At 38.4% G+C, this 25234-nt stretch overlaps 1 protein-coding gene across 4 annotated transcripts in view; it reads left to right on the forward strand.

Annotated features, from left to right (window-relative positions):
- LOC124883869 (cytoplasmic dynein 2 heavy chain 1) overlaps nucleotides 1-24591 on the forward strand; it is a 166881-nt gene extending 142290 nt beyond the window's left edge. For all 4 annotated transcript variants that reach the window (XM_047391300.1, XM_047391299.1, XM_047391302.1 and 1 more), the window contains 7 exons: nucleotides 337-444; nucleotides 1832-1933; nucleotides 12581-12670; nucleotides 18382-18491; nucleotides 18577-18658; nucleotides 20078-20194; nucleotides 24348-24591. In XM_047391300.1, the coding sequence (XP_047247256.1) occupies nucleotides 337-444; nucleotides 1832-1933; nucleotides 12581-12670; nucleotides 18382-18491; nucleotides 18577-18658; nucleotides 20078-20194; nucleotides 24348-24509 (771 nt within the window). In that variant the 3' untranslated portion in view covers nucleotides 24510-24591. The remainder of the gene's footprint in view (nucleotides 1-336; nucleotides 445-1831; nucleotides 1934-12580; nucleotides 12671-18381; nucleotides 18492-18576; nucleotides 18659-20077; nucleotides 20195-24347) is intronic.
- The last annotated feature ends 643 nt before the right edge of the window (nucleotides 24592-25234 follow it).

Below are 25234 nucleotides of genomic sequence, written 5' to 3' on the forward strand. Positions count from 1 at the left end.
TAGCACTGCTATATTCAGGCTGTATCACATTTATTTCTCACCATCCACATTTATGCATCCCACCTCTTCAGGAAACACACAGGACGGTGTAGATAAAGAGTTTGCTGTCTTCATTAAAATACATCTAAATTTATGTTCTTGTTCCCTTGTTTACTCACTATGCATCTGATCTATTCTGTACATTAGATTTTGATATCAAATCTTTACATCTGGTGCTTTATCTCTAATGTTCATACATCAAACTCTTAGATTATTTTCACTGCAGGAAAATATTCAGTTTTTGATGTAGTCCATGGAGTCCTAAAAGTGTGTGTGCCTTTGTCTGCTTTCTATCAGGGTTCTTCGCTGATCCATCAGAAGGTTGAGGCACCTACAGAAGGTCAGAAGTCACCGATCCTATCATTCATTGCTCTGGAGCAGTTTAATGCAATCCGCCTGGTCCAGGTGTGTATCTGGGACAAAGCCATTTTCTTATTCTCTTTAGATGGTGTTTTCTGTTTTTTGTGTTGTGCATGTCTGCTCAAAAGGATTTCAATAAAGACCACAAGGAATTCAACATAAATGTCATTGACACAATAACATTTAAATCAGCGATTGATTCGCTGAGCTTTGCCTCACATTAAGTGCCTTGCAACAACATTCATAGCCCTTGAACTTCTACATGTTTCCATTTTATAACCACACACATACAATTCATATACATGATTTTCAATTATTTTTTTTAGAAAATAAAATGTGACAAGTTTGACTTGCATTTGTATTCATCCCATTTTACTTTGACACCTCCAAAAACATCGACTGCAAACAATTGTCATCAGAAGTCACCTTAAACTCAAGTTTAAAGCAGGATTAGGTTATAGAAACAATCTCCAATGCTTAAACAGCTCACAGAGCACCGATCAAGACATTATCTGAAGATGGACAGGTTATGGCAACTGAAAACCTACCATCATTTAGCCGTCTATCTACGTACAATATACATACATTATTGAACCAGCCAAGAAGTCCATGTTCTCTCTGGAGAAACTGCAAGGACCCACAGCTCAGGTGGGAGAATCGGTCGAGGGCCATTAATCTCACGCTCTACAAATGTGGCCTCTAGTAGAGAGTGGCAAGAACGAAATGAAAGAATACTAAAATGAAAGGATATTTTTTCTTCAGCGATGACAGGGGAGCTGGTCAGATATAATGGAAAGATGGAGGGAGCTAAATACAGGAAATCCCAGAAGAAAACCTGCTACAAGCTGCAACAGACTATGGTGAAAGTTCATATTCCAGCAGCACAATTACTCTGAACATATATCCAAGGCTACAATTAACTTCTGTAAATCAAAGAATATCCATATGTCAGAATGGCCCCAGTCAAAGGCCAGACCTAAATCCATCTGGGAATTTGCACCCAGACTTGAAAAATGCTGTTCACAGATGCTTTCCGTCCAGTCTGACTGAGCTTGAGCTGTTTTGCAGACAAGAATGGGCAAAATCTTTTGTCTTTAAGTATGCAAAGCTACTTTGTGTTGGTTTATGATGTAAAATCAAGTTAAAATAAATAAATGTTTTGTGCATTTTGGGCACTGGGGAGACCAGGCGGGTCTTTAAAGTAAACAGTTCAAATTTGTAAAAAACCTAAATGAGAAGTTAAGTTTTAATTGGAAAAACCACACATAACAATAAGGAATGAATCACACAATAAAAACCATACTGTTGTTTTATCTCTGAAGGTACCCTATGTATCTTTAAAATGTATTCAGTATTTTGTACGTAATTCTGCAGCTACCCGGTCTGTGTTTTAGACATGATGTTTGGTATTTAAATGTACTTCTTGTCTCAGAATATTCACCAGTCTTTGGCCGCTCTGAGCAAAGTCATCAGAGGGACCCAACTGTTAACCCCCGACGTCCAGAAACTGGCCACTGCCCTGCTAAATCAAGAGGTAAGAAAAACGGTAACCAGGAGTTAAACTGAGACACAGAGGTGGCAAGTAAGACTGCCAAGTGTAAAACTAGATTACTATTGCTGAGAGTTTGCGTTTTCAGGTACATAATGTTGTATCTTGTTAAATTGGAAAGTGGTGAACAGTGAGATGCTGCAATGCATTTTCCCCAAAGGAATTCCCTTTCAGTTGCTAAAAATAAACTACTTGAATGACTGAGATTCAACATGTTCTCCAAAGACAGATTTATACAGTTTATATCTGTATATGATTCCACTACATGTTACCTTTGTTTTTGTCTTCCTGCACTGTATAAAACCTTATTTTCCCTCAAGTATTTTAGAGTTATTGCAAAGATTTTGTGGGAATATCGAGGCCAGGCGGCAGGGACACATACACACTATACAGCGCTGACATGTAGATATCTTACAAGCACAGTGTGTATCTGTATATCTTCAGGCTGAAATGTGGACAAATGGGATAAGATGATGTAGAGAGGAGCAGACACCCTGTTCTCTTTCATTTCTTTTGTGTTTATAATCTCCTAAGAAAAGCCTTGGGCCAAAATCCTCATTCATTGCATTCTTCCTCTCTCTTTTTATGATGATTAGCAGGTATTAAGTTTTTCCCCCAATTATTTCTACTCCATCAAAATTATCCAGTTTACAGCTACTGCATTTTGCTTGGCTTTTCCCCTATTTTGATCTATGACCCTACTACTGTTTTTAGGTAAACTGTTGTGAATTAGACAGGACCAAATTCTGCATCCGATGCACATAGATTTTGTTCACCCACTGCACTTTATCCATCACAATGGCTTCAGTCGACTTAAACAATGCATAGGTCTGTTCTTTTACAGACCTGAAGTTATTTGCTTGATGTGCTAATTAATACAAGACAAATGGTAGTATGTGTGCAATAGAAACCAGAATAATTGTTTTATTTAAAAATATATTTTTTAGGTCTAGCAAAAGTAACCCAAAGGAACAGACAATTAAATGTTTTTCCTCAAAATAAAGAAGGAGCTTCATATTTGGAAGCAAAGGGAATTGAAAACAGCAATAAAATATTTAAAATACAAATAATATAGTTTATTAAACATGTATTTACCTAATATGCACAGACTATACAGAGAACATAACATTAATTTAAGAAAACAAACATGATACAAACATAAACACAACAAATACTTGATAAATAACCTAGTTTGACCATTCTACTTGGGTTAATTTTACATTTACATCTTACTCCCATCTAGTTTTAACATGCATTGTTTTTCTTGCTGCTGGGATGAATAAAATCTGGAAATAACCTTATTTTGTTAGTTTTCCATTAATAACAACAACAAAAACATTAATCACACTTACTCCTGCCTCCTCCGTAGTTGTTATGTTTCTCAAAGTAAGTTCTCAACAGTAGATATCTATAGAAGTCTTGTTTCTCTAAATGCTGAGTTTTTGTAAATTGCTGAAAGTAATCAAAGTCCCCCTTTGTGGAAATAGTGCAGTAAGAGGTGATCACTCTACTGATCCATTGCTTAAATCTACTTTCTAATTTAAATGACTCAAAATCTGAAACATAAGCAACCCACTATAATATTCATAATATTCAAATTTTTCATCTCTACATTTTTTATGCCAAATGTTATTGAAACAGTTCTCCAGTTAGAGTTTAGCCAGATCTTCCTTTAGAACTTTCCTGTCTCCTAGGATAGATGGTAGGGGTTTATCTACTTGGGTCGGCTCCAAATCTTTCTATTTCATCTCACTGTTAGAAACGCAACAGCAGACTAATGAGCACAATTGTTCCGCTCTAAAAAAATCTTTAAAGCATGGCAGTGCCATCCCACCTTTGTCCTTAGAAAGCTGCAGTGTCTGCAACTTTCCTCTTGGTCTTTTCTTTTTCGAAATAAAGGTTGAAATTAATCTGTTCCATGTGGCCAGTTGTTTTGAAGGTGGTTACACAGGCAAAGTCTGAAAGAGAAAGAGCAGCCTGGGTAATATATCCATCTTAATAATATCTATTCAGTTATATAGATTCATAGGAACTAATGACCAGGGGTTTACATTGTTTAATATTAATTGTTAAAGAGTGGATAGTTATGATCATACAGTACATCGTTGATAAATCCTTAGGTAGATTTACCCCTAGATGTTAAATAACTGTGTTATTCCATTCATCATTTTACGAATGTTTTCAGGTGGTAGATATCTAAAAATGAGTGCGTTTTATACAAATTTAACTCATAAGCAGAGTATGAACCAAATGTTTTTAGTAGGGCAAGTAATTTACGCAACAGATTAAGAGAATATCATCAGCGTAAGCACTTATCCTATACTGCTTGCCTCCAACCAGAACAGCTCATGTGTCTTTGTCTTCTCTGATAGCCTGTGTTAGAGGTTCTATGAAAAAGGCAAACAGGATGGTGCTAAGTTGACAGCCCTATCTGCATTCTCTTAAGAGATGAACAGTTTTGGATATAGTCCCATTTTTCAATTTTTAATTCTAGCTTTTGGTCTGAATCAATTAGATCAGGAAGACTACATCTGCTAGGATTGATGCATCTACTATGTAATCTATGTTTAAAACAGATATAGGTCTAATATGAGTTACATTCAGTCTTTACCATGTTTTAGAATGACTGAGATTACTGCTTGTTTGTAGGACAAAGGAGTCTCTCCCCTTTTTAGAACAATGTTAAAGTAATGTTACTAAGATTGCCCTCAATCTTATACCAGTCTGACAGACAACCATCAACGCCTGGCGTTTTATTTATTTTGATTTCTGTTATTTCTTGAGTTAACATTTTGCTTTGCTCTTTTCCTATAGACAGTAAATCTAGTAATGCCAGAAAGCTAGACACCTTATCAAGTTCAGCTGCTCATGGTTGTGCATATAAATTCGTGTAATCCTTTTCATTAAGGTTTATATGTTCTTTAATTCGTGACACAGCTTGTTATTGTCAGGGTCTTTCACTTTAGCAATCAGCCTGTTTTTGGATTCTCCAAGCGAGACATTTTTTAGATTTTGGGCTGTTTTCATAAATAACGCTATAAATTTAGCTTTCTTCTCTATTTGTTTTTCATAGATGTTGTTTAGTATTTGTTTTGTTTCTTCTATTTGGTTTAAGGTGTTTGTATTGTTACATTCCATATGCTCACTCTCTAAAGATTTAAGTCTTTCAGTCAGAGCCTTCATTTTTTCTCCTTTTCCCTCTTCTGCGCTGACCACATAGTAATCTTGCCTCAAAGTACGGCCATTGCAGTGTCCCACAGTGCGCTAGGGGACACATCTCCATTATTATTGTGGGTCATATATTCTTTTGGTTCGTTATTAAAGTTAAGTGTCAGGTACACCCCAGTGTGATCCGGTGTCTTTTACTCCAATGTCACATTTTATGACTCAAAGTCTCTCTATTAAACATAAGAAATTAATCTATTCTCGAATAAACCTTATTTGGGGATGAGCAAAATGTACTTTCCATTTGGATGTACTTCTCTCTATATGTCAGTCATTCCTATTTCTTTTAGTAGTCGTCTGATATATAGTGCTTCAGACTACATCTCTTTTGTGTGATTTCAGTCACCTCCGCAGATCAGGACTCCTGACGCTTCTTCTGATTTGAAGTTTAAGAACTTTTTACCATTTGTCTTAACCTGGAGTTCTAATAACATTCAGGAACATCACCGTTTTATGATTAACAAAACATTTAACCAAAAGGTATTATACCTCTTTATCTGCTTTTGAGATATGAATTGAAAGTTTATTCTTTTTTTGATAGAATTCAATTCAGTTCAAAAATACTTTATTAATCCCAAAGGAAAATTAAAGTTGTTGTAGCTCATATTATGAAGGTTTCTTCAAATAACTGTTGTAGATGCTGATGGCTGTGGGCAGGAGGGGTCTCCTGTAGCAGATCTGAAGAAGCCTCATTCAGTCATGGCATTGATGTCCTCTCCATGTGGCTGGCACACTGTGTCCAGGTCTGTAGCCTCAAAGCAACCTCGCAGGGCTTCTTCAGTTCTTTTTATTACAGGTTGCCTCTGAACAAGGGACTTACATTTCAAGCACAGAAAAACAAGAATGTGATCTGATTTGCCTAGAGGAGGTCTTGCTTTAGAAATGTACGAGTCCTTGACATTTGCATAAAACAAATCCAACGTTTTGTTTTCTCTGGCATAGCAGCTGACAAACTGTTGAAACATTGGAAGTGTAGCAGAGAGTGAAGCATGTTAAAATCACCAGATATTGCCACAAACGCATTTAGGTGTTCAGTCTGTAGCTTAGCAACAACTCAGCTGATGACATCACATGCAGTGTCGACAACAGCTAAAGGTGGAACGTAAGCTGTTGTCAAAATAACACTGGTGAACTCTCTGGGTAAATAATATGTATGAAAACTTACTGCTAACGGTTCAATATCTGGACTGCAGAGACAACATTTTTTAGTAACATATCCTGGATTACACCATCGGTTGTTCACTAGTACCGCCAGTCCACCTCCTTTGCGTTTGCCACTCCTCTTTAAATCTCTGTATGCTTTTAATGTCAGAAAACCTGGCAGAGAGACGCTGGAGTCAGGGATATGATCCTGCAGCTATGTCTCAGTAAAACACATAATACCGCATTCCCTGTAATCTGGCTGGGTCCTTTGTAGGGTTTGGAGTTCATCCAACTTGTTTCCCAACAATCTCACATTGCCCATCATGATCAATGGAAGAGATGGTTTGACCTTCCTCCTTCTCTCTCTTCTCTTTGCTCCTGCTCTGCATCCACGGTGCCTCCTTTTCAACTCATCAGAGATTTGGGGTTGTAGTTGACGTATTATTTGAGCTTTTGAGATATTAATCAGCTCTCCCCGGCTGTAAAAAAAACAACAGAGTTGCCATGGTGACGCATCATAACAAATGTCCAAAAGTAAATAAGTATCAGCAAAAATCCTGCCGGGTGCACAACATCTGACACTGGAGAGGACAATCGTCCAATTAATATAAATTTTATCCACCACAAGAAGAATTTCTATTAAAAAGAAATTATCAGAATAAAAAGTAACAGAGCCACTCCAACCTGCTGCCACCTTGAGCGGCGCAACTCTAGAATAATGAATAATCCTAGAATAAATTGCAACTCCTCTCTTGTTTGCTTTTTCAAAGGATGAATAATATGTGTTTCTAAATGCTAATTTTTCTTTTTTTGTTTTTGCATTTTATCTTGGAAAAGTATGTTTCTTGTAGGAAGATTAAATCTTGCTTTTCTTGCGTTTCATTTTACTTTTTGTCCTACTTCTTTTTATAGGATTACGTAACAAATTCAGGTTAAGTGAGACAATTTTATATCCTTGGTGCTTCACCAATAAGGATAAGCAGTAATAATTAAATCTTGTAAGTGGAACTAATCCTAAAATAAACTTTTTTTTGCAGATAAACTATATAAATTGGACTTTAAGGTTGCCATTTATTTTACGTGCCGTTATGTTACTTTGCCTTTTTTTAACATTTTTACATTTTCATCTAAACTTGTATAATTTTGAAATGTTTGCCCTAAAACTGTATTAGTACTGCCCTCTTAGGGTTGAATGGTGGCTCATTCAGACAAACACCCGTAGGGAGTCAGGAGTGGGAGCCATACCTTCCATCATCTGCTTTAGTCCAGATAATAAATACCTACATGTAAATGTAAACTTTCTGAAAGTTTGTTACTGCTTTGAACATTAGCCCACGTTAGCAATGATGCAGCTAACATCACTTTACCACTCAGAAATTGGACCCATTCTGTCCTCCACTGGCTCGGCAGCACCAACATCGCTGAGTCAGCGCCTTGAGTCAGCGGCTTGAACTTGAAAAGGCTTGAATAAGGCTCAGGCCCGCTGGGCTCGTTAAAGCTTTCCTCAACCTCTGGTGATAAGGGATGGGAAAAATCCTCCACCTCAAAAGATCCATCGGTGGCGAAACTACCAGCGTCGCTCTACTCACTCTCCAAGCTTCAATATGTCAAATTTAGCTAGCTGCCACTTTCCATCGTCCTCCTGACCTCACCCACAAAATGTTGGTCCTTTCACACAACGCACACAGACAGCAAAAAGATGTCTTTATGCTGCCTTAAAGTTTTTTTTTTTAAAGGGGCCTTACTATAGCATCTAATTTGACCAGGCTGCCACAGATTATTTAGACATTTTAAAAAATTACTGCTGCATGAGCACAACACCTTTCACAAGCCAAGATATGCCTCATATGTGCTTCGCTGCTACAGAATTGACTCAATGGCGACTCAAATATCACAGCAATGATGCGATAATAGCATGTAATAGTATTACTCACTTAATGTAGACACTTAACTTGGTATGCTAGATACAGGAGATACAGGATTCAATATGTCAGCATTCATGGCGAGATAAGTAACAGTTTAACAGAAGCTTCTGGATTAAAACTTTTCCAGACGGAAGCTGTTATTTGTTTGTTTAAGCCAGGAGTTTTGGTGGATTATTGTGGTGGAACTATAGGCGTTGCACAATGCATAGGCTGACGGTAGCCTATAATGACGCCTTTAGGCCCAGATTAGGGTGCCCAGGTGGTACAGTGCCAGTCAATTGTTTGTGGATGCTCACATTCCACTTCTGTCACTACACCTCTGTTCTGAGGAATCATTGGATGGAGAGTCTGTTTAAATAATTGTTGTATTCTGTCTTTCTTTCATATTTGGACTCCTTTTTGTCTGCATTAAAGTTTCTTAATAATATAATGGTTTTGGAAGTGTTGTTTTACATAACTGCGCTCAGGCAATGAGTTTGTATTGCTAAACTGCACTTATATTTAGAGATCCATGATATATCGGCATTGACATTGGTATCGGCTGACATTTTTTAACATGTCTGTTTTGGTCCGATAAATAAAACGGGTCCGATATTTATAACCGATATTTATTACAATCTTGTGGCTGTTTGTGTTTCCGGAGGGGGACGGTGGCGACGGGGGTGGGCCATGTGGTATTTGTTTGAGCACATGACAGTGATAGTAATGCAGTGCAGGACTGTAGAGTGTTTAACTGAAGCAGAGAAGCAATGTAAGTGTTCTTGTTGTTCTTTTCACTGTGATGAAAGTATAGTAAGATATATATATATATAATATCAGTTATCGGCCATAACAGCGATATTAATATCGGATATCAATATCTGCCTGAATTTTGATATCGGGGCATCCCTACTTATATTTATTAGCAGTTACAGTTAAAGTAACACTACCCACCGTTTTACTATGCAGTGTTTTGCTGGCAAAAGTCAAAGTCATACTTTGACTCACTTTTGACAAACTTATCCAAACAATTTTTGAGACTGATCAAAACAATGGTTTCAAACTATTCCTTTAAGGGTCTGTATTCTCAACTTTTAGATGTGTCTCTTCTTCAACAGACCTGACACAAACAATTAGCCCATCACCAGAACTCTAGATATTTGGAGGTAATTTGATTCAGGGCTGTAGGACTAGAGATACTTCTGAACGTTGTAGGACACTGGCCCTCTAGGACTAGAGTTTGAGAGTCCTGTGTTAAACAATCCACATGACAGGAATACTACCGTTTCTTCTTCCTGCAGCAGAGCAGCAGACCTTGCAAAATGCTTATGAATTGCTCAGAGAGCAAGACAAAAAGTCACCATACCCCCAAAAGTCCAGTTTGATTATTTTTAAGGATTTCTGTGGGAGGCAAATTATCTAAACTGGACACAACAATGTACTGCCAATGTTCCCATTACAAGACACCATGGTAATCTTAATTGGTTTGTATTTTAATCATAAGGGGTGTGCACTTAATATATGGTAAGCAGTCAAAATGTTACAGTTGATCTGTGTGCATGTCAGTGTATCAAACAGATGGTGAGAAGAGTACAGAAAATAGGTTGCTAAATCTTCAGAGAAATGGCGGTGACTTTCATCTTTAATTACGCTTTTGTGAATCACCAGACCAAGCCATTTTAGATAAACACAATTTTTAATTGCTGCCAAAATTTTATCAAACATCTGATGACTTGTAGCCACATCTGACAATGCTTTAGACATTGCTGTTATAAGCCAGTGTTTTCTTCCAGCAGTACAAAGACGACATACAGTGACAAACTGAAAGGAAGTCACCCAAATCAAATAATTTTTATTTATAGTTATACGGACTTTGGTGTATCTGCAGGGCTTGTTTTCCGTAGCATGTTTTAAGTTAAGGTTACTAATAAAACCAAAGAAAATCAATGCTCTCTGTGACATTCTGAGCCTAAGTTACATGGAATAATTGACTTCTTCAACAAATACTTCACAAAGACCTAATTACATCTAATATTTATTCAGTTAACAGATGGTGGTTGCCACTGCATCAAAAGCCTACATGTGACTGTTTCAGACTGTGGAGACTTTTCAGAAAACATTATGATGCATAACTGTCAGATCACAGGCTTCAACCAGCCATTACTGATTAGACCATTTTCAACTAGGGGAAGAGGAACAGAATGAGCTCTGGAGGTGATTTATCTATTTGGAAAATAGACCGTTTGGGGTTGTAATAATATAAAAGTATGGTATGCATAGCTGTGAGAGATCAGCTTCACTGCCCCTGTGCTCAGCTGTGCAGTAAAACATAATTAGTTGCTTGGAAAGTGGCCAAGATACCCATCAGAGGAGAGTGGTAAGCAGTGCTAAAAAACAGAAAGAAATATCCACACTGTCTTTACTCAGGATTAAGCTTATTAATATGAAGATGTGATGCTGGTAAGACATATTTTATTAGTTGAGCAGTTTTAGTTTTTCAGTACTAGTAGAAGCATGTCAATATATTCCTTTAAGGAAAACTTGGGTTCTTGAATAAATATAAAATTCTTCTTATTGGAAGCATTTGAATAACTGAAGAATATAGTTATTGTGCCACAGTATACTTCTCTGGATATATTTGTGTTCTGCTATCTTTTACTTGTCTCTGAGCTATGATTAAAGAACGTTTTTCAAACACTTGCTTGTACCTTAGACGTGACAGCCTAAACATATATTATCACATTGAGGAACATACTTTGTTTCTGATGGTGATCCTTGGATTACTCCAAATTCACAATCTGTGGTCTCGTACTGTGTTCATTTTTGTACATGTGTAAGACAATTTATTTGTTTTTGTTCAACATTTGTCAGTACTGCAGAATGCTTTAACTGTTTCAGACATAACTGTTGTCTCCCATTTGGTCCTTTATTTCACCAATAGCTTCATAGCAATATATCCAGTTCCTGGGACAATGCAACATGTTTTTGGTTCACAATATTTAGTTTGGTTCAGACTAGAGATTAGATTTTACCAATATTGTGAAAAAGACTAAGATCCCCCTTTTAATAATTTGTTTTTGCAAACATGGTCAAGGTAATACAAACTGTGTTTTAATGAATCTGTGAACATTGATGAATGTTCTAGTCCATAGATAGTTGTTTTAATGCTTGTCTAATTTTATGACTTGTCATTATAGCCCGAAAGATCTGAAAATGTTTCCTCTTTGTGTTTTTTTACAACTAGAATAAGGGTCTCATAAATCTGTTTAAAAAAAATCTGTGTTCATTATACAGCAATTTAGTTTGGTATTTAAGCTTTAGAGAAGGTGATAATCAAGTACAGTATAGACTCATTAAAATACCCTTTAAGTGAGTACCGTTAGCAGCTAACAGTTGTGGTTCTCTCTCAGTGCTTACCAATCGTACATGTTTTGTCTGACACTCTGTCACTGTTTCCTTTTTCTAATGAGCACCCAAAATGCTGCCACACTAATTATTTAAAAGTAGTTGTGGGTTCTTCATTGTTTTTGTAAATGAGGGTTGTCAACCAGTCTAATGAGAAGTAGTGAACTCTGTCAACATAACAGGGCAACTTGAAAAATACTTTCTGTCTTCCTTCAACAAAAAGACCAGTATCCCTATCCACCTTACATGAAAACAGTCACATTTGTGTGTGTGCCTTTAAAAATGCTTCACAGTCAGACATTAAATGTCAATTATTGAGTTAGTCTTTAAAATGAATGTTATTAACTTACCAGATTTAATAGCAGTATCAGTGGTATTTTCCACTTTCTGTATTAGTGTTATGGTTAAACTTGAATTGAATAAGTATACAGTGTAATATGACTTGTGTTGTTGTTTATTTAAGGTTGTATTTACGTACTTGTATGACATGATATGTATCAGAGGAGGTTGTATATATACCTGACAAATAAAACCCCTCAGATCTGAAAAAGGTTTAATCTACTTTTGCTAAGCCTTAGAAGTAGCTAAAGAGCAACCTAACAGAGTCCAAGGCTTATCAGTTATATCTGGCTATTGTAGCAAATGATGTAGAGAATGAATGATGAGGGCTATATAACACAATGTTTTTAATGTCTTATAAATTAATGCTGTAATAACTTTTATTCAGAAGTAAAGTATATTTTAAGACAACTTTTAATTACATAATCAGCCATTCTTTACATTAGCTGTAGGCAAGAGGAAGACTTTCAGCTTATTTAAAATAAAAAATCTCACCAGCAGCTAAATGTCAAAAGGCTTATTCTGGTCACACTAGTTAGGTGTTGAGTTTTTCTCATTATAACTTTGAATGTTTTTCTTTTCTCTCTGTTTTTCTATGCCTTCACCGATGTATCAGTGTCCTGTAACATGGCAGAATAAATGGGAAGGACCAGAGGAGCCGATGCAGTACCTCAGAGCCGTTGTAGCACGGGCTTTAGCCATACAGGTAACATAACACCGTGCATACATGGCATACACACTCTAGTCTCTCTTTTGTAGGTTCAGACTTGTGTATTTCCGCCATCTAAACACAATGTGCTCCAACAAATCAAAACATATAAATGTTTACCATTTATATGTTTGTTTAACCATTAATTTCAGACGAGAACATTTCCAAACTTCTTCCTCACTCTCCAATAAGATAGAATTTTCCGTCTCATTACAAAGGTCTTAGTTGTCCGGTATTAAACACACAATGAATATCTTTTTGTCAAAACTCATTTGTTAAAAATACACAGTGCCTTGCGAAAGTACTCGGCCCCCCTTGAACTTTTCAACCTCTTGCCACATTTCAGGCTTCAAACATAAAGATATAAAATTCTATTTTTTTTGTTAAGAATCAACAACAAGTGGGACACAATCGTGAAGTGGAATGAAATTTATTGGATGTGTCAAACTTTTTAACAAATAAAAAACTGAAAAGTGGGGCGTGTAATATTATTCGGCCCCTTTACTTTCAGTGCAGCAAACTCACTCCAGACGTTCAGTGAGGATCTCTGAATGATCCAATATTGTCCCAAATGACTGATGATGATAAATAGAATCCACCTGTGTTGTAATCAAGTCTCCGTATTAATGCACCTGCTCTGTGATAGTCTCAGGGTTCTGTTCAAAGCGCAGAGAGCATCATGAAGACCAAGGAACACACCAGGCAGGTCCGAGATACTGTTGTGGAGAAGTTTAAAGCTGGATTTGGATACAAAAAGATTTCCCAAGCTTTAAACATCCAAAGGAGCACTGTGCAAGCAATCATATTGAAATGGAAGGAGTATCAGACCACTGCAAATCTACCAAGACCCGGCCGTCCCTCTAAGCTTTCATCTCGAACAAGGAGAAGACTGATCAGAGATGCAGCCAAGAGGCCCATGATCTCTCTGGATGAACTGCAGAGATCTACAGCTGAGGTGGGAGAGTCTGTCCATAGGACAACAATCAGTCATACACTGCACAAATCTGGCCTTTATGGAACGGTGGCAAGAAGAAAGCCATTTCTCAAAGATATCCATAAAAAGTCTCGTTTAAAGTTTGCCACAAGCCACCTGGGAGACACACCAAACATGTGGAAGAAGGTGCTCTGGTCAGATGAAACCAAAATCAAACTGTTTGACCACAATGCAAAACGATATGTTTGGCATAAAAGCAACACAGCTCATCACCCTGAACACACCATCCCCACTGTCAAACATGGTGGTGGCAGCATCATGGTTTGGGCCTGCTTTTCATCAGGAGGGACAGGGAAGATGGTCACAATTGATGGGAAGATGGAAGGGGCCAAATACAGGACCATTCTGGAAGAAAACCTGTTGGAGTCTGCAAGAGACCTGAGACTGGGACGGAGATTTATCTTCCAACAAGACAATGATCCAAAACATAAAGCCAAATCTACAATGGAATAGTTTACAAATAAACGTATCCAGGGGTTGGAATGGCCAAGTCAAAGTCCAGACCTGAATCCAATCGAGAATCTGTGGAAAGAGCTGAAGACTGCTGTTCACGAACTCTCTCCATCCAACCTCACTGAGCTCCAGCTGTTTTGCAAGGAAGAATGGGCAAGAATTTCAGTCTCTCGATGTGCAGCAAAGGGTGGCGCTACAAAGTATTAACACAAGGGGGCCGAATAATATTGCACGCCCCACTTTTCAGTTTTTTATTTGTTAAAAAGTTTGACACATCCAATAAATTTCATTCCACTTCACGATTGCGTCCCACTTGTTGTTGATTCTTTACAAAAAATTTGAATTTTATATCTTTATGTTTGAAGCCTGAAATGTGGCTAAAGGTTGACCAGTTCAAGGGGGCCGAATACTTTCGCAAGGCACTGTAATTGCCATTGCAAATAATCCAGACATTAAAAATTGTAGTAAAGGGTAATTTAAGAGCATGTGTCCAAATGTAAATAACTCTATATGCTACACTTCTTTCACATAAGGAAACGTCACAGTGCTAGATAACTTGAGTCTTCACCTTCACTACCTTGACAATTACAGACTATATTAATTAACTATAATACCCTTTAAAAAACACGCCAGAGAAATACTGTCACTGTTTTCTACATTATTTGAAAGCAGATGGTTGTAGGAAGATTCACTCTTAGGTCAGTGGCAGGAAATAAGGGTTCTCCTCTCAGCTGTCTGACTGCACGCCTACCTCAATATGCTCTAACAGATTAGTACACACACAGACGTGCAGACGTTTAGAAATAATTAATTGCTGTGCGGATGCATTTCATTATTTGAGTGGAGCGCAAAGCATTGTGGCTCTTTCTGTTTACATGCCTGCCTGTCCGTCTGTGTGCATACATCTTCCTGACACTTATCTTTTTATCCTTTATTCCAGCCCCTGTGTCAACCTGAGCTCTATCTGTCTTCCAGTATGTCTGTTTGCAGGCTGCAGTGTCCTTCACTGTCTCTTTCAGCTCATCAGTGCTGAGTGATAACTGTGTTAGCAGCTTCTCTGTATTCTCTTAGCTAATCAAAGCAGAGCCATCCAGAGCTGCTAAAGAACAAAGAGCCAGCAGCACAGTGTCCCCAGACACATGAATCAGCCTTGGCAATAAGCAAACTCAGATGTTTTTTCTGTACTCAAGTAACCTATGTATAATTAGCACACTGTCTAGCTTTAGTATATATTCCTCAAAATTGGAGATGCGCCAATAAGAGATTTCTTAATATAACGATTTCTAATCTCTGGTTTTTATAAAGCTCTGATTGACCAGTATGTAATTTAGCCAAATCCGATTTGTCCCTAAGTACTACAACAACATTCTTTCTCTTCTTATTTAAACATGCGTGTAATGTATGGATAAATGTTAAATGGAATTGTCTCCTCAAAATGTTTGCTATAAACTAAACAGAACAAAGTTTCAAAGTTGTTTCTCTCTACCGATACAGAACAATCCTTTGAAAGTGGTATCTATACAAATTAGACATGGTGAAAAAGAGTTATAGCAAACATCCTTTACTCTTTACATAATAGCTCACTCACTTTGATTGTGCACACCTCAAAATCTAGAAGTGCACCATGCAAATTTTCTTTTTACAAATCCATCCAAAATGAAGAACAGCTTTGTCCAACTTCATATCGAAGATGAAAAAAAAAGAGAGATTTAATGTCGGATGTGTTAAATTGTTAAAGCCTTTTTGTTTGAGTTAGAAGAGAGAGAAGACGGTCGCACAGCTCTACAATAAAACAGCTTCTCACAATTGCAAAACAAAGACAAATGATTAAGGAGGCAACCTCTCAAGCCCTTTTTAGCATCATATATTAGCACTTAGTGCAGCTTACATTACAGATTGTAAACAACGACCTATGTGTTTATATTTGTTTTTTAGTTTTTTACAAATCCAGCATGTTTCATGACATTCAACCTTCCTGTGATCTCCCTGTTTTAGCAGCCTGATAGGCATTCCTCTGCAGAAAGTATAGCTCTAGAAATTTCTAACAGTTTTTGTGCTTCTTCTGACTAACTTCCTAATACTTAAAATGGCTAACTTACGAGCACATACACATGTTTTTGCTGGTGCTCAATGTGAGAAAAACTGACCTTGTGTATCCTTCTAATTCTGTTCGTGGAAACTGAGGCAGATCTGCTCTTATAGTAGTTAGTAATTTCTCTCTGCATTGATACAGTTACCTCATATTTAAATGAGGTATTATGCATTAATTAAAGGGAAAACCTGCACATATTAATTATATTTATGTGAATTTAAGCCATAACATTTTCCTTTGTATTCTGGAACACAAGAGCTGTTTGTGTCATGCAGATTTACGAAAAAAAAACACAGTCTGCTAAATGTTTCTGGTAATTATGGTGCAGAAGGAGAAAGGGAGGATTAGGAAACACAATACCAGCTGAACATAATCACACGTTTCTTTTTTTATTCTCATGTCATTACATTTTATTACAGTATATTTGAATACATGTGATCATTTGATAATCCGATGCATTTTAACTTCAATCATTGCTTTTGTATCCTAATGAATCAGTGAAAGGATGCATTATTCCCCCTGGTTTCTCTAGTCAGATGTAGCTCTTATAATGTTAGGTCAAGGCTTGAAGTTTTCCATAATTTAAATAAAACTAATAAAACAGTGAAAAATTACATTGCTATTTCTTTGATTGCTTCATTGCAAAAGCTATGTTTGTGACTGCTATGAGTATAACTGTGACGTGACGAGAAATAGTTGCTAAAGCTCCCACTACTAGACTTCATGACTTCATGCATGTATTTTGTGACATCTGCTTTCAGAGCCTGGTGCACAAAAGCAAATAATGCATTCAAAACTGTTGCATTTAGTGGAAGAAATTGCCCTGCTTTGTGAAGTCCCCTTTAAATCTATTTTACCCACATTAATAACTTTTACAAAAAAGTGTCCAATCAGTGTGGTGAGTAGCACTTAGGTATGCTGTGTTAACTGAATAAATAAAAAATCAGATTATTTGTTTCCCACCAGTTGATCACTAGAGCCAATTAACCATAAAATTGTCCAAACCGATGCCATGCTAAAAAAGCACCAATTTATAAGAGATTAGAATCAACTCACTTTGTCTTTGCATCCAAGGAACATCCAAAGAAATTAGATCAAAACCTTTATCCAACATTGACTCTTATTGCTTAAAACTTCTTGCTCCGCTTGTTCATGCTTAAGTAAAAGAATGCTTGGCTGTAAAAAAAATAAATAAATCTGCTCAAATAAATTAATTTCCGGAGTTCTGGAGCCTTTAAAAAAAAACATGAAAAGAATAAAAAAAATGCTAAGAAGCAGGACTTTGTTACACCTGATGAGGTGTCCTGGGGACAAAACTAAATGGTTTTTGCATTGACACAGAAGGAAGCTGCTTATCTAATCAAAGCAGATGTCGAAACTGATGGCCTAGATCAACATAACGGATAAGGCTGACAGGAATCTTATCTCCAGCTATGCAAACACACGATTACCACATATTTGTCATTTTTGTTTTTCTTCTCCTTCTTTCCTTTCATGTATTTTTGTATGTAATCAATTACGACTCTGCATGTTTATATTTCTCCCTGTTCTATGCGTGTATTATGTTCTCATTAGCAGGTAATTGAGCTCGTAGTATTATCAGCTTGTTGATGTGGTGATAAAAATGCAAGGAAAAATTGAATAGCTTATTAATGACACATTCCTATCAAATATTAATTCTGTTTTATTTGTTTGTATTTTCAATGCATCGTCTGAGTCAGACGTTTACATTCTGGTTGCAGATAGGCTCATTAAAAAAATTCACATATCACCGTTAAACTTGTTCTGTGTTAAATAGTTTTTTTGAATCCCATTTCCCTGGGATGATACGTACTTAAATCATGTATTAAATTGTGAGTATTCTTCACTCTAAATTGTCCTTAGGTGTATGAATGAGTGTGTGCATGGTTGTTTGTGTGTTGCCCTGTGATGGACTGGCGACCTGTCCAGGGTGTACCCTGCCTCTCGCCCATAGACTGCTGGAGATAGGCACCAGCTCCCCCATGACCCACTATGGAATAAGCGGTAGAAAATGACTGACTGACTGACTGACTGAAAATTGATGTCATGCTTGAATGATATATTATGTGCGCCTGTTTATTCTCTAAAAGATTGGTTTGTAAATCTTTGTGTCTGCCTGTGTACCTCTTGGTATGTCTGTGTATACAGAGTTGGATTGAACGTGCCAACAGGCAGGCTCTGCTCTCTGACATTCTTGATTTATCAGAGCTGTTTCATCCTGATACCTTCCTGAACGCCCTGAGACAAGAAACGGCCAGGTAGGAATAAAAGCTTGCGGGTATATGTGAACCAATCACAGTTTGGTCATTACCTCAAAAAATGCTTGTTTTTTTTTTTTTTCAGATCCATAGGCTGTTCCATGGATAGTTTGGTGTTTCTCTCATCCTGGAGGAGTCCGGTTGCTCAGGCCAAGATACAAGTTAAGGTAGAGTTAACAATCAAATATTCATTTTCTCTAAAACATGAATTGTACAGGGCAGTGATGGTGGTCTTTTGGCAACGGGTTTGGATGTCTGGAGGTCCTTTGCTTTGGACTTGAAACTAGGTTGTAAATGGAAATATAGGAGGGCATCAGAAGAAGATCATGAAGCTTTAAACAAACATCCCATGAGTGTTTTCTTTGCAGTTCTAGTTAATCGCGTTCGACCAACAGAGCTGTTTTCCTGCCTTGTTAACAAATCACTTTACTTTGCAAACCATAGTTATTAATGAACATGGTCATTCAACCCTCATTCTATACTAGGTTATGGGTCCAGATTGACATGCCATTCGGTCAAAACCTGGAACAGAGTCCCAACTTTGACAAAGGCTGGTCTAGACTAACGGTTCAAATTGTTCAAGTAATAAGAATTAGCTGGTCAGCAGAGAACAGTCATGAGAGCAGAATAGATCAAAGCCCAAAGGTTTTTATACACTGAACATATATTACATTGCAAATCATGTATTCAAGCAGCGGATCCTACCATCATTCTGCAAAAGACTGTGATTATAAACAAAACCATGTATAGTTGAGTGAAAGATAATTGGAAAATAATTGAGAAAAAAAACAAGCATTTTTTAATGTTCATATGAAGATTGAGGCAGAAACTGAGAAGAAAACAGAATTAGACAGATTGCAAAGGGTTTTCTGCATATTAATTAGAGACAGACTTGTCTGCTGTCTTTAAAAGCATGCTCATAGAATATTTAGGTTATAAGGCTGTTATTTATCCAAACAGCATAGCTCTGCCATAAATTCTGTCCCTTCATGATGTAACCAAAGATTATACAACTATATTTTCTTTTACACTTTAAAGCAAACATTTTATTTCTAGTTATGCCAGTGGAACTTGGCATGACTTAAGATGCACTTAGTTAAAGTGTCCAAAGAGAGAAAGGAAGGGTGGAGCCTGCAGCTGCAAGGACGTAAAGGAAACACTCAAACATCACACAGAAAGAGAGAAAGGATAATTGTTGAGCTTTCTTACACACAGACAAATGCATGCACACAATAATGCCTTTTTTTAGATTTGTATCTCGCTCACTCTTGGTTTTTTCTTCCACCGATTATAGTGATTTAGTGCTGTAGTCATGTGGATGTAAGATTTGGTGCCAAGGTTCCCTTTGTCTGACCTGTGGAAAATCCCAGAGTCACTTTAACAGTGTCTCTCAGGGAATCTGTTTAGAGCTTCTTAATCAGTGTTCTTTGCCTTCTCATTGTTCTTTATTGCTCCTTCAGGCCCTTGTTTGAATGCATTAGCTCTAGGTCTGCTGCTCTCATTGATCTCCTGTTTGACATTGCTTCTTCTCTTCATCATCGTAGTCAGTTATAATTTTCTGCCCCTTACTAATGTTGGATCTGTAGGTTGGTGGCCTCCAGCTGGAGGGGTGCCGTTTTGACGGGGTCCATTTAAGTGAGAACCAACATGATTCTCCCAGCGTCTCAGCTGTCCCAGCCTGCCACATGGCCTGGGCTCCACAGGTACCTCAATATCACTGTGCTTTGAATTTTCTCACTTTTAAAAAAGGCTGGTGAAGCGTTCTGTGACTTGCCTGGCCTTTTAATCTACAGACTGTTTGATTTCCAATTCGCTTCACCTTTTGTTTGACATTCAGATCTGCAGAAAAATTAATCACACTGACTAAATTTCAGAGGCTGATTATTTCGTTATATAAATGTAAGCCTGAAATTGAGTTGTTTAAAACAGACTGAAGGGTTCATTTTAACATTATCGCTGAGGAACACCATTATTTGAACAATCTTCTCTGGCCACACTCTTGTCAGCAGTTTTGGAGGTCAAGCAAAAGCCTTTTTAATTTACTGCATTTACCTGTGTAAACTGACTGGACTTGCATTTTGTGTCTGACTCATTTTCATTAGAATCAGTGTGAAAACAGGAGAGGAAGACAGTTATAGTCTATTTTAAGTCTGTGATGTTTCAATGTCACAACATCTATTGAATACTAGGTACAAAAGTGAAGCATGTCTTAATGAAATACTGTTACAGTCTATGCTGACAGGCAGTCTGAGCACTATTTAAGCAATGTACACGTGTACATGCACGTGTTGCAAATAGTCCTCCTGCCTTCTAGTTTATGAGACCACACCACCACCACCGCAGTGTTTTTTTGTTTTTCACATATAACGTTTTACATGTTGGGAAAAAAGGTTTTTGGTTTGATCTGACTAGAGCACCACATGCTTGCTGTGTCCCCTGCATTGCAGGTGGGAAACATAAAATTATTATGGTTTTCTTTCCTCAATCTTGACATTCTTCTCTCTCTCTCCTGGACTTCATAACTACTGTCAAACTGTGTCTATGTAAAAACGTTCTATTCTTAAATAAACAAAAGACAAAATGTGTTTTATTTGGTGGCAATGCCACAAGAGATGTCAGTGCTTTGCCTCTTGAATTAAATGACACAATTCATTAAACAAATCAACTCTTTGGTTGAATCAAATATTTATCATCAGAGTCTTCTGGCCACAGTTAAACCTTTTTTAAACAGTCCGGACTTGGAGGAGGCCATTCATGCTTTTATTTGCTCTATACTCGATTATTGCAGTGGACTCTATATCGATGTCTCTCAATCATCCCTTAAACATCTTTAACTTGTCCACAATGCGGCTACCCATCTTTTAACCAACACCTCTGGACCTGAGCACATTACCCCTGTCTTATCCTCTTTACACTTTGCGCTTAATGTCCTGGCCCCACAGTATTTATATGAACTTCTACATCTTTCTGAACATGACAGATCCCTGATGTCATCAGATCAACTTTTATTAGATGTTTCAAGGACCATTCTTAAGCATTGGGGTGACCAGGTATTTTCAGTGGCATCACCCTTACTCTGACCCAGGCATCTTTAAATCTAAGCTTAGACTTGTTATTTTAAGGCATTCTTTTAATACCAAGTAGCATTGTGGCATTTTAACTATGATTCTTATTTTCCCGTTCTCAGCTTTTATGGTTGTATGTTTTTTATGTTTTGTGATTTTCACTGTGATTTTGTTAACCTACTAAGTGCTTTGGTCACTCTAGTTGGTAGTTTTAAAATGCTAGATAAATTAATAAATGATATGAAATAAATTAAATTCTTCAATAAAGGCAAAGTTTATAGAGTGCACAACTAATAGATGTCATTGCAGCAGATTTGCCTAACTTGGGCTGCGTTCAAACAGCAGGTCCTGATGCTCAATTCCCATTTTTGCTGAAATCTGATTTTTTTTTTTTTTTTGCATGGTGGTTCACACAACTATTTAATTGCAGCTGCCATCAGACTTCAGTCTGAACAGTTCACAACCCCAAAGTGAACCACAAGAGAATATTGACTTCAGACACCATCCATGGAAGTGGACAATACAGATTTTTTTGGAGGTAAAACAATCAGAATTTGCCATTCAGACTGCCATTAAATAAACAAAAGAAAAAACATAAGGGCGTTCATCAGTGCACTTGTCACCAGGACACCCTAGGCAGGAGGTCGATGATTAACTTTGTTGTCGTGTCATCAGACCTTCGGCCGCATGTTTTGGACACTCGGGTGAAGAGAGGGGCTGAGCTGTCCACTGATCATCACCTGGTGGTGAGTTGGATCCGCTGGAGGAGGAGAAAGCCGGACAGACTTGGCAGGCACAAGCGCATAGTGAGGGTCTCCTGGGAACAGGAGGAGCCCTCGGCGAGAGATTTTTTTTTAAACTCCCACCTCCGGGAGAGCTTTGACCAGATTCCGGGGGAGGTTGGAGGCATAGAGTCCGAGTGGACCATGTTCTCTGCATCTATTGTCGATGCTGCCGCCCGTAGCTGCGGCTGTAAGGTCTGCTGTGTCTGTTGCGGCGGCAATCCCTGAACCCGGTGGTGGACACCGGCAGTAAGGGATGCTGTCAAGCTGAAGAAGGAGTCCTATCGGCTGTGGTTGGCTTGTGGGACTCCTGAGGCGGCTGACGGGTACCATGAGGCCAAGCGTGCTGCGGCCCGGGCTGTGACAGAGGCAAAAACTCGGGCCTGGGAGGAGTTCGGTGAGGCCATGGAGAAGGACTACCGGTTGGCCTCGAAGCGATTCTGGCAAACCGTCCGTCGCCTCAGGAGGGGGAAGCAGTGCTTAGCCAACACTGTTTATAGTGGGGGCGGGAGGCTGCTGACCTCAACTGGGAACATTATCAGGAGGTGGAAGGAGTACTTTGAGGATCTCCTCAAACCTGCTGTCGAACATTCCCTGGTGGAAGCAGAGGCTGAGGACTCTGGGTTGAACTCTTTCATCACCCAGGCTGAAGTCACCGAGGTGGTTAAAAAGCTACATGGTGGCAGGGCTTCGGGGGCGGATGAGATCAGCCCTGAGTCTCTGGATGTTGTGGGGCTGTCACGGGGTTGACACGCCTCTTCAACATTGCGTGGCAGTCTGGACTGGCAGACCGGGGTGGTGGTCCCCCTTCATAAGAAGGATGACCGGAGGGTGTATTCCAATTATAGGGGGATCACACTCCTCAGCCTCCCTGGTAAGGCCTACGCCAGGGTATTGGAGAGGAGAGTCCGGCCGATAGTCGAACCCCGGCTTCAGGAGGAGCAGTGTGGTTTTCTTCCTCCACATCAAGAGGAGCCAGTTGAGGTGGCTCAGGCATGTATACCGGATGCCTCCTGGACGCCTCTCTCGGGAGGCACGTCCCACTGGGGGGAGGCCCAGGGGATGACCCAGGACACCCTGGAGGGACTATGTCTCTTGGCTGGCCTTCGAACTCCTTGGGCTCCCCCTGGAGGAGCTGGAGGAGGTGTCTGGGAGAGTGATGTCTGGGTGTCTCAACCGAGTCTGCTGCCCCCACAACCCAGTCCCAGATGAAGCGGAAGATGACGAGTACAAGTACGAGTACTGCCAATAAAAAGTCTGATATGAGTCGCATTTGCCTGCTGTGTCAACGTTGCCTTGGTTTTGGAACTGTGCATCTCTTCCACATAGGCCTCTTGACTTCACTGAAAATTGCTGAATATTTGTAGGTTTGCAGTTGAGCCTTGCTCTTATCATTTTTAGATGATGGATTAAGCAGAGCTCTGTAAGATGTTCATATTTTTGGATATTGTTTTAAATCTTTTTTTTGTAAGGTCTCCACGGGTTTCTCCCTGACCTGTATGATCTGTTCTTTTGTCTTCATGCAGTTTGTTCTCTAATGTTGTCTAAGAAATCCCAAAGGCCTTTACAGAACAGCTGGATTTACACTGAGACCAAATTACACACAAATGTACTCGATTTACTAATTAAGTGACTTCTGAAGGTTGCACTGGATGTTATTGATTTAGACATATCAGATTAATAGGATATGAATGCAAATCATGCCACACTTCAAAGTTTTATATGTTAAAAATGTTAAAAACCATGTATCGTTTTCCCTCCACTTCACAATTAAGTGCTGAATTGTGTTGGTCCTTGCATATGACATAAATCACTGATAAATGCTGCTTGACTCATATGGTTGTAATATGACACAATTTTTTAAAGGTTCAAGCTCTATAAATACTTTTCCAAGGCACTGTTCAAACCCTTCCTCTAGACTGTGAAACATTTTTATTTATATCAGTGACTTTAATATACAATAGTAGTGGCTACATACATACACTAATCACTTTTCCACTTTATTCCAGAGTTCTACAGCTGACTCCACTGATTCAGAGGAGAGCATCTGGCTGCCACTGTACACCAGCTCAGAGAGAGTGAAGTTGGTCACTCACGTCTCCCTGCCCTGTGGAGCAAACCCCAACCAGTGGATACAGGCCGGAGCTGCTCTTTTTCTTAAACAACAGTGAAAGGATGACTTTTTCATGATGAGGTCCAGCACACAAAGATAGAGCTGGATCTGATGTGAGCACAATGAGCATTAGTTAAAGAAGACTTGGACGTGGAGAAAAGAAATGTTGTACATTGAATAAACTGTGTAGAACTGTTGTTGTTTTTTTTTTCTTCACATATTTAGTTTACTTTCGTTCCTGTTGATACATCAGACAGATGGCTTTAACAGGCAACAAGATCTTAGTAAATGCTTAGTCTTAGTTTACCTACTGTTAGTTTTATGGAATAAGGTTCTGCACATTCTTCGTAGTTAATAAAAAAGTGATACTAATAACAGACACATGTAATTTATGTTCTGCAAAAATATTTCAACAGTTTTATATTTGTAGACCCTATTTATCCAAAATAAACAGATACCCTAAACATTGTGATTTCTCTATTTTGATAGTAACATTTATTAATTAGAAACCCAAACTGCATCCTAATTAAATTCTGATGTGGTTTAGGTGCTGCACGCTGAGGAATGGCACATTTATTAGGCCTTGGATAAATCGGTGTGTGTTTCAGAGAGCAGCCGATCCTCTAAGCCTCAGTTTCAGTGGGCAAAGTTTTTTCCACAGTAAACAATACAGGTCGTCATTAAAAGCCAGCAGATTGTGATCCTCTCTCAAACACACACGAGTTAGTCCCTAACCTCTGTGTGATTGGTTGTGAGTCGAGATTGAATGGAGTCAGTGAAGCT

This window comes from Girardinichthys multiradiatus, chromosome 18 (assembly GCF_021462225.1).
Source record: "Girardinichthys multiradiatus isolate DD_20200921_A chromosome 18, DD_fGirMul_XY1, whole genome shotgun sequence".
NCBI lineage: Eukaryota > Metazoa > Chordata > Actinopteri > Cyprinodontiformes > Goodeidae > Girardinichthys > Girardinichthys multiradiatus.